The 10,390-nt window shown below is 46.7% G+C and overlaps 1 protein-coding gene across 1 annotated transcript in view; it reads left to right on the forward strand.

Annotated features, from left to right (window-relative positions):
* Window positions 1-8,754, forward strand: part of LOC104512773 (anthrax toxin receptor 1) — a gene marked incomplete at both ends in the record, with an annotated part of 27,664 nt that extends 18,910 nt beyond the window's left edge. The window contains 3 exons of the mRNA XM_010155876.1: window positions 787-882; window positions 1,374-1,541; window positions 8,674-8,754. Of these exons, the coding sequence (XP_010154178.1) occupies window positions 787-882; window positions 1,374-1,541; window positions 8,674-8,754 (345 nt within the window). The remainder of the gene's footprint in view (window positions 1-786; window positions 883-1,373; window positions 1,542-8,673) is intronic.
* Window positions 8,755-10,390: the final 1,636 nt, after the last annotated feature.

Here is a 10,390-nt window from a genome sequence, read left to right on the forward strand (position 1 = left end):
GGGGACAGGCTGGGAGAGTTGGGCTTGTTCAGCCTGGAGAAGAGAAGGCTGGGGGGAACTTTTTACAAGGGCCTGTAGTGACAGGACAGGGGGTAACAGGTTTAAATTGAAAGTGGGGAGGTTTAGATTGGATATCAGGAAGAAGTTCACAGAGAGGGTGGGAGCACTGGGACAGGTTGCCCAGAGAAGCTATGGATGCCCCATCCCTGGAAGTGTCCAAGGCCAGGCTGGATGAGGCTTGGAGCAACCTGGTCTAGTGCAAGGTGTCCCTTCCCCTGGCAGGGGGTGCGACTGGGGGGACTTTAAGGTCCCTTCCAACCCAAACCAGTCTGTGAGTCTATGATAAAATCACAGACATAAGTGAAGGGATGGCAAATAGGTAAGTCCCTGCCACCATCACTCATGTCAGCCAGACTTGCACACCAAAGACCTCAGTTCTTGAGCTATTCGGAGTACTGTTTCGGTGTTTCTTCAATGATTTTGCAATTTGGAAACAATTTACTTCCCTGAATTTAAAAATGATGAAAGACAGTCTCCTTAAAAAAAAAAAATCATCACATTCTTGCTGGAGCTGGAGTATACCTTTCAAGTGGTGGTGGTGTTTGTATCATGCAACATTTTCTTTTCATGAATGTGCATCCTCTGGAAAATAACCAGTGAGACACCAGAACCTGGACTGCACTGGCTTTAGCAGGCTCACAGGACCCCAATAGCCTGCAGCTGTTTATTCCCTTCCATCTCAGGTTGTGCTTCCTAAAAGTACAACCCCTTCCTTCTGTTTTGTAGGAGGAAGATGATGATGGCCTTCCAAAGAAGAAATGGCCAACAGTAGATGCCTCTTATTATGGTGGACGAGGAGTTGGTGGCATCAAACGAATGGAGGTAATTAGGAACAAGTTCATTATTTGGAAGATCTTATTTGTGAAGTGAGCTGTAATATCCCCCTGCAGCTTACCCAGAAAGAAACTCCCGAGAGACAAACTTAAACCTTTTTTGTCCATCTGAGCCCAGATGGTTTTTATGTAGGAATATCTATGAGCCAAACATAGATCCCTTAAGTTTGGGACTATTTTTTTCTCCTAGTAGAGTAAGATCCTGGTCCGTGCCTGGGATCGAGGGGCAGTGTTGCCATACAAAAATTACAAGGAAATGTTTTTAGTTTTTCTGAGAACCTTCCCTGCTCTCATGTTTCTCATAAATAACAAAGAAGTTCAAAGTTTGGGCTCTAGTCTAGAAACAAGTTTCACAGCCTGTGGCTCGCTCTTCCCTTAGGGTTTGGACCCTGGGAAAACACGGACCAGGATCTAGCTATTACAGCAGGGATGTAACTGCAGCAGCTACTATTGTAATATGCCCTGATGCCATCTTTGCAGGTGCGCTGGGGGGAAAAGGGCTCCACAGAGGAAGGTGCTAAGCTAGAGAAAGCCAAGAATGCCAGAGTCAAGATGCCAGAACAGGAATACGAGTTCCCTGAACCCAGGAACCTTGCGAACAACATGCGCAGGCCTTCCTCTCCTCGGAAGTGGTACTCTCCAATCAAGGTAAGTCCAGCCCAGCGTTGTACTGCGTAGGATGTTTCCAGGAGATCAGTGTTGTGTTTCACATCCAAAGCTAGGATGTAGAACTGTCCACCATGACCTCAAGGTGCTGCTAGAGGAGCTGTGCATGAGAATGTCCCACTGAACACATGCCTAGGGAGGTGCTGTGGAGAGGGGCCACATGGAGCAATGGGAATTTCCCACCAGGTTGATCAGGTCTTGGGGCTGCATTGCGTTCTTAGACCAGAGCAGGATCCTGATCTCTTCCAGTGGTGTAGCTGGCTTCTGTAAGGTGCTTATAGACTCAACTGCACTTGCAAGGGCAGGTCCCTTGGGCCACACTGCATATTCCCTGGGATGTAGGGAATAAATAGCACCCTCTTTCCTTAGAAAGAGGGGAAAAAATAGGAAGAAAATTGCTGCAAAATGTGACCAGGAAGAGTTGTGCTCAGCAGATGAAGGATGGCAGTGCAGATGGATGTCTGCCAGCAGGCACGGGTCACGGGGCCAGGCTTGCTGCAGGGCAGCGTGCTTGCCTCCCAAGGAGGGGATGCCCTGCAAGACGTGTTTGGCTGAGTTAGAGTCCCTCAGACGCGGAAGGTCAAATACTCACTGATATCAGGTCACATGCCATGCAAAGCTGCACAACAGTCACCCGCAGGAACTGGGAAGACTCCTTCTCTGCCATCTGTCCCAAGGGCAGGCAGCTGCTCTTCAGTTTGTCTTCACTAACACAAACAGTTGGCAGTGTACGAAACGGAAAGAAGCAAGCAACCGAATTTTCACTGAAGCAAACCCCTTTGTTCTACATGTGAATGCTTCTCATGGATTACGAGAAACAAACCGCACAAACCAGGTATTAGTTGCATCATCCAGGGCGTGGTATGAGGGCACTCCAATGTCAGAAAGCTCATCTTTTGCATTCAGGACAAATTCAGCTGCCCTCAGGAAAGTAGGACAGCTTAACCACTGTAGAACTACACTAATGAAAAGAAAAAACCACAATCCTGCACTCCGATTTCTCAGGTTTAACCGTCTTGGGAATACCCTTCTCGTCTCTTTTCAGTCGGAGGCTGTGTGTAGCAGTAGTTATCAGTCTCAAAAAAGACTGAAAATGCCTAATTTGTATCCAAGTGCAAACCTTGCGCCACTGGAGCTTGGATCTCCTTTTGAAGCGTGGAGATGCTGGTTAGGGCCTTAGAAACCCTGTGCAGGCAACTTCTCTGTGAAGAGGGTGTTTGTAACATATCTAGTAAACCTTCTGGTGTGTAGAGCTTGCCTAAAACTTTATGCTGGGGAACAGGGAAGTGCCTCACTGCTGGAAATTAGAGGGTTTATTCTGTTTTCTTCCTCCCCAGGTGCAGTCAGTCTAGTCAGACGTTCTACTAGCCAGGTTATTGCAATGCAGATATATTACACTGCAGTACACCCAGGTTTCCCTGCGTTGTACCTTGTTACTGAGCAGCTCCAAGCAGTGCCCATGGGAATTAGGGGAGGCATGTGTTTTGGCTTTCCTCAGCCATTGATCTTGCAGCTGGTTCGGATCCAGTGATGGGAATGGCAAGGATGCACAAGGGAGTTAGTGGTTTCCGGAGGATACGGAAATGTGAGACTCTGAAAATTTGGTCCAATGCCTTCTCTCTTTTCCCCCGTAAAGATTGTCATCTAATAAACTGACCCTACCAACAGGACATTTGCAGTTGTGTTATAATGACTCCAGCATGTGTTCACGAAGGTTATTCCTTCCCACAGTGGGACAGGTTAGAGAGTCAGCTGTGTTCAGTTCAGAGTGGGGAATGCAGTAAGTACCATCCCATATAGCTGCTCCTTTGTTCCTAAAGGCATTGCGCTGCCATTCTGCATCAGTGCAAACCATTTGTAAAATACACTCCTCCCACCTGGGAGATTTTTTGCTCAAGGAAATGACCTCATCCCGCTGAGAGACGCAGCTCAGTCGCTGTGTGCGTGCTGCAGTCAGAAGGGTTCACAGCACACAAAGCTGTACTCTAACCACCGAGGAGCTGACAGAAACACCAATTCTAGCACAAAGAGCCCTGAATACATGCTCAGGCAACCGGAATCCATGTGGGCACAACTACCTGAGACCATTAGTTGAGAGTTGGGTCCTTTCCCGTAGAAGATAACGCTGAGTTTCTCCTCTCTTCCTTCGCCAGTTCCCGCTGTTGGATTACAGCCTCGGGAGGCTTTCAGTTAATTCTGAGTTTCTTCGGCACGGTAGGAAATCAGTTGTGAACAGAGGAGTCAAGTTTGCAGATCTGTGTCCCAGACAGAAAGTCTCCAAAGTTCAAGAGAGGCTTGGAGCAGAGAGTCAATGTATGGGATGGGTTCAAGTTCAGTTCTGACGGACTAGGAACAGCTTTTGCTTTGTAACAGCAAGAATTTGGTTATACAGGGCCTACAAATATTAGGAGTATCTCATGGGTGATATATATTCTTAATTCCTTTAAAAATATCTCTAATCTACCATTCAAATTGTATACAAGTAAGGACAGTTCCAATCCAAGACCCCATATCCAAATACTCTCATAACTTTGGGGTGTTGCACATCTGGAGAATATTTAGCAGCCTGAGTCTGTCTGTGGACAAGAATTTACCTAATTATTAATTGCCACCACACCCCTTATTGAACAGCACCCAAAACGAACAGCGTATGCAGACAGGATAACTGTATCCAACTCTTTCCACACGTAGAATCATGAGTTGAGGGGATCATTCCTATGAAGCAGAGATCCTGCTATTACTCTCCCTGTGCAGTAAAGTATTATCAAAATTGGCAAAATTCACCAGCACTCTTGGCAGAAGCTCTTGCCCTGAAGATGGGAGCGCACGAAGATGAATTGGCATTGTGTTATGCAGGGAAGCTCTCACCGAGTGCTAACAGCCGGGGCCGGTGAGCAGGAATAGCCTATTAGGTCACTGGGGCTGTGCTTTCAGCCAAAGCAGGACTGCTAACTTGAGTCTGTCCTTCCTGCTTTTTCCAGTCTGGTTTTTAAAATAACATGGAGGTTCCCACCACTTCTCAGGGGGGAATATTTCACAGACCTCACCCATAGGAAATGCCTCCTGATACTCAGCTTAAATTGTCCTTCACCCCCAGGCTCCATGTGCACTCGACTCCTTTGGTTAAAGCAGATGTTAAATTTCCACCCGCTCCACTAGGGTGGTTGAAGCACCTCTTTGGAAGGTAGAAAAATATGCATGTAACAAGCTACTTAAAAAAAAAAAATCTTTGATAAAGGAGTAGGACAAGGAATTAAATCTGAGGAACAGCTTGAATCTGACAAAGAGCCAGGAAATTCCCATTTTAGGGCCAGTCTTCTTGCTGGCCAACAAGCCTCCTTTTCTCCATGCTGCACAAGTGCCAGCCTGTACTTAGTGCTCTGCCTTCTGCCAGGTTAGCCGACGGAGTTTGTCTTCCCTCTGTTACTCTTCCCAGAGTAACATCTCTAAGGTGGTCAGACAGCTGAGAGCAGATAGATTGCTTTTTGAAACGCTCCAGGGATTTATTTGCTACCAAACGTGGCTACTGACACTTAACAGATTGTTGTTATTGTTATTATTCTTATTCGCTGCTGTTACTTCTTAGCACGATGCCAACTGGATTATCCCACTTCAAACTGTTGAAATGGTGTTTTAGAAAGGTCAGTGCAAACAACCCAGGGAGAATGACAAGTCTGGAAGCTTCTTAAGGAACTTGCCAAATCCTCGGTTCATCTGACACAGGGAGAGGCAGCACAAAACATAGATGCAAGTGAAGGATCATAACGGACCATGCCTTTTGTTTTAATTTGGTTCAAAATAACTCTTGCTGCTACAGCCAACCACACAGCCCTGTATGCTCTGGTTTGGTTAGCTGCTTTCGTCCTACCTCTGCTTTTATCTACCGGTCTACCAAGCTACCTCTCCTTTCGTCCTCCTGCTCAGAGCATATACAGTACTTGTTTGACTTCAAAGGACCACTGAGAGTCTCGAAACAAGCAGTGCAGTCAGGACCCACAGCAATGCTAAATTCTTCATCCCCAAAAGCTCACATGGAAGACCTGCCTCAAGGCTGGTGTTGAAGCAACAACTGGTGCTCTCAAAAAGAAACCTCAGGTGAATCCTGTGTGGAGGCTACTCAAGTGTTGGCTAAGCCATGTGAGCCTGGCCTGTGTCTCCTGTCTCTCTTTACAAAACTGCTGACATGGCACAGCTTCCTTGCGAGAAGGGGCCCAAGGGCAGCTTGGGTTTGTAGGGAGCTTAGAAAAGTGCCTCTGACACCACCACATCCTGGGTCTCGGGAGTACTTCAGGTTTCAGGTCATTCACTAGAGCAGGGTCGATACCGTGCTGAATTAACCATTAATTCAGGAAGAGAATGCATTCGCTTTAAAGCAATGACTGAAGCTATGCCCTCCTTCGTTTCTCATCTGCTCTGATTGTTTCTTCTTTCTGGACTTCATATCTAGTAGGACTCAAAGCTTTATTTGCCTCCAGACCATTGGGTTTTTTTCTCCAAATGACCTTGTTCTTCAATTGCAAAAGAGTTCCCAAACAGAGACACAGCCCATCCACTGGAGACCACAGAAGTGTTTATATTTCCAAGTGAATAAATTGCCATTTTCATTTCTTCAAGCAACATCATCCTTTCCATGATCCACTCTCCCTCTTTTCTGCCCAGAAGTCTGAGGCAGACCTTGAAGCTCCATTCAGACTCTCAAAGATGGAGCTCTTGGCTTTTCCCAAGAAATCTTGGTGGGCTCTTGGAACTTAGGACTACAGAGTAAAAAGGGCTTTATTTTGTTCCATGGAAAGTTGTAATTTTCCCTCTGGTTTCCTGAAGGAGAAATGGAAGAAAAGGTTACGTATTTGTTGAGTTGTCAGAAGGGACAGGAGATCAAGAGCTTCAACCAGCTCTGATGTAGAGGGACAGACGGAATGAGGTGGACAGGAATGGCTTCCCTGAGGAAGAGGGTGTGTTCTCCATGTGCAGAAGAGTCTGACGGAGGAGTTTCTTGCTTCTTCCTTTGAGAATCACAGACTTTCCTGGCTTTCACCTCTTTTCCCCAGTATCCTATGGAAACAAGATCTATGCAGTCATTCTGTGTGTCTGTCTGTCTCCACCCGTGTATCCCTCCAACTCCCAAATAAGCTTTGAGCCATTGGCTCTACACACTGGTTGAGGAATAAAGGTCTCAAAGGGGATTAGGGCCCTAATGGTTTCTTGAGAAGGGAAGAGGAAGACTGTCCCCATGAAAGGAGGGGTATACATTGAGTGCATGGAGTCTTTAATGAGACACCGGGGAAGCAAGGTCACAGCAGGGCCTTGTAACTACCCTGGCTGTCAGGCAGGTCTCACCTTCACAGACAGGAAGTTTACTATCAGCAATGAGACCCAAGCTCTCGGGAGAGTCAGCTAACGCACTGCTGGGGAAGCTACTTACTCTTTTCCCACCACCACTGCAATATTCAGCTTACATTTCCATTTGCTTAATTTTGTCCCACAATAGTTGTACGAGTCAATTCTGCTGTCTTTATTTCCAGAAACCAGGTAGTGATCGTACATGAATGTGAGTCCAGCCAGGGGTAGCTAGGTCTTGGAGTCTGATCCTCCCAACCGCAGGAAATAGTTGTGTACCAAGGGACAACCTTGTACATTCTCAGAGTAGCTGGTCTATGTCTCTGCAGGTACAATGAAGTTCGTTACTACTGGTGGGGATTTCACTCATGGTGCCTAATCTCATAGCATTTGTAGCATCAGGAACAACACTAATGGAAAGCTACAAAAATACTGTCTGTTGTTAACCTACTCAAGAAATGTTTACAAATCTCTGGGTATCGTGCACATAATGGCCAAGGGCCAACTGAAGTTAAGGTGAAGGGAGTTTGGTAAATGAATTTTCAGCTTGTAGTGTGCCTGTAGCCTTCCACCGAGCAGCAACATGCTGCACTCCTGTAGACCCTTCTGCAGAGCCCCAGGAAGCTGAATCCATTTTGAAGGTGAAACCCTGGGCTATTAGAATGGTGCTAGAGCACGGGATCCTTCAGCCTGTTTCAGAGCAGATGATTCGGTGGATATTTCTACATTGCAGAGCCCTGGGCTGCTCCTTCTGGCCTTGTTCAGCTCATTTGGAAAACAACTGCAGCCTTGGCATCATGTGTCGCTGCCGAATTTCAATAAGGGATGAACGCTCTGTCTGCATTGCGGAGGAGCACTGCAGGAATGGAAGGGAGGGTCTGACCCCACATCTTAACCAAAATTCCTGTCAACAAGAGGCTTCAACACGTTGGGTTTTGAGAAAAAAAAAACAACTCGTCTGGGTGTGTGCATGCGTGTTTGGGTAGGGCTGTGGGGTACGAGACCACACAGTGAGGCGCACAGCTTGTCAAACCCGTGTAGTGTGTTGAGGGTGCATCTGCAGGGCAGCTGACACTGAGCTCGTAGGAGTGGAGGGCTTTGAAAGCTGTGTTATTGCCTGGAAAAGAGGGAAGTACTAACTGACACGTGGGGTGGGACTGGGGAGGTGGTGTGAGACTCAGTAACCTGGCGCTCCTGTGCTAGCGTGTAGCTGACAGGAGAGACGAGGTGGGTTGTCAGGCGGCGTCTAGCTGTGACTCAGCTGCCCGGCTGTGTGGAGAGGCAGTTGTTCAGTCAGTGCTCCCCAGCAGGTTGTTGTGACACATAAATCAAAATGATTCCTAACGTGTCGCAGGGGTCGCCTACAGCTAGAGCGAGCCCCTCAGCCAGCCAGAGAAGGAGGCAGGGTAGCTAGGAAATGCATCGTACAAACTCATCTGGTTGCTTTCTACATCACCGTAGCATTTTGCTAGCCATGATGTCAGGAGTGAGTAGGTGCTGGACTCTCTCAGCCCAGGAGTCACCTTCTACCTTTGGAGGTTTTCAGAAGGGTACGTGAAGGCTACACAAAGATGCTGCTGACTGTCAGGCACACCTTATTGTTCATCTGACGGCCTCGTCCTTCACGCTTGCGGCAAATTTGGAGCAAGTTTCTGAGAGAGCAAACGTTGCTCTCCAGCACCTTGTACACGCACAGGAAATGGTTAAGTAAAAGATGTGTAGGTCAAAGCTGCAGGGTCCCTGCACCAGAGTAACACTGTGTTTCTTTTGATTGCAGGGGAAATTGGATGCTCTCTGGGTCTTGCTGCGGAAAGGTTACGACCGTGTCTCTGTGATGCGTCCACAGCCAGGAGACAAGGTACAAACACTATTTTATTTATTTATTTATTTGCTCCTAGGGCAAAATGAAGTCCCTCTGAAGTTTCTGACTGTCTTTATATGTGGGACTGAAGGCAGATACTTATGATGGCTTAGAAGCAAAAATTCAGTCACCTCTGTCAGCTTTGTTTGCCGCTGCAGTTCATGCGGTTTGATAGAGTTTTAAGTATGAAAACTGTCCAGTGGCAGAAATACCCATCAAAGAGCCCAGTACAGTCTTGCTCTTAGATAACACAAGTGCTTTCAGTTCATTACATAATTAATTCTAATGAACAGTAAGGAATATTTCTGCATCTTCTCCTTCATTAAAATCTTACATTCTGGAATAGCGCTCTGAACATAAACATATGCACATTTTGCTACATACATTTCAACCTCATGGGCATTTCTACAAAGCAAAGTTTGAGGAATGAGGTTTGGGCTGTTGTGTGAGAGGGAAGAAGTGTTCCCATTATTTTTAGTAAAAACTGGGTTCGTGCACACTTCTGCACATTACTGTGTGCTTATGGTTGGAAACAGAAGCCATGAAGAGATGTCACTTCTCAGGGATGATACTGTCTGTGGCAGCAGGATACTACAGAGCTACTGATTTCCTTTTCACTGGAATTAAATGTCTGGGTGCTTCCCAAGTCATTTCAGGATGGTTATCTCCGACCCTCTCTAGAGGTACGCAGCCGAGCACTGAAGTGGCCAGCGCACACTCACATGCTGTGTCCAGCTCTAAGCACCCAGCAGACACTCAGGGACCTGCAGCTGGGAAGGGAGGGTGAGAGCTGTGCCTGAGCTCTGCAAATCTAGTGTGTGTTCAAGGTACACATCGTGGGTGAACTGAAAGCCCTCTGGTAACCACAAGGCAGCCCCTAACTCCATGCAATTTAGATGGTCACACCCAGTTGCCCAGGTCTGGGACCAATACAATTTTTAATATCTCCAAGGGTGGAAATTCAACATCTCCCCGAGCCCCTGTCCATATTCACTTCCTCATGAAAAATGTCAGTTATATTAATGTCTTACATGGTTGGTTTACTCACCAAGGAGCTTGGAGTTGCTTCAGGAATATATTTGGCCCAAAGCATGAGTAACTGTGTAGCAGCTTGAAGACTTGGAGTAACTCAACTGCACATGCAACAGCAATGTAATTGTTTGGTGGAGAATCATAGTTCTGTAACATTTGGCTCCCTGTGAGGTTTTGCATTGAATGCAGGACCAATGAACTTTTGTGAATGAGAAGGTTTCATATTTTATTCTCTCAGGGGGAAGATTTGCTAAACCATCTTCACTGAGTGTGATACTGATTTCTGGGAGAAAAGGTCATAACATATGGATTGCTAATGCCTGGCAATTTCCCACAGAAATCAGAGTCTTCTATCCACAATTTTTTTGACTTGACAAGCTGACATTATTTGCATGAAAGATGCCACTTCCATTTATGCTAGGGAAAATCCAGAGCGGTTGAACTGAAGCTGATACAGCTTGCAGCAGTTTGTATTGGTGCAGCTGACAGCAAGCTCCGTTCCTTTTTGGTGAGGCCTCTCCCAGACATGCCGTCTGGGGCCCTGTCAGCATAAGCAAGAGCAGAATTAGCCCATGTAGGTGTTATGATTCAGCCCCAAAGT

Source organism: Eurypyga helias, unplaced genomic scaffold, assembly GCF_000690775.1.
Source record: "Eurypyga helias isolate BGI_N326 unplaced genomic scaffold, ASM69077v1 scaffold28297, whole genome shotgun sequence".
Lineage (NCBI taxonomy): Eukaryota > Metazoa > Chordata > Aves > Eurypygiformes > Eurypygidae > Eurypyga > Eurypyga helias.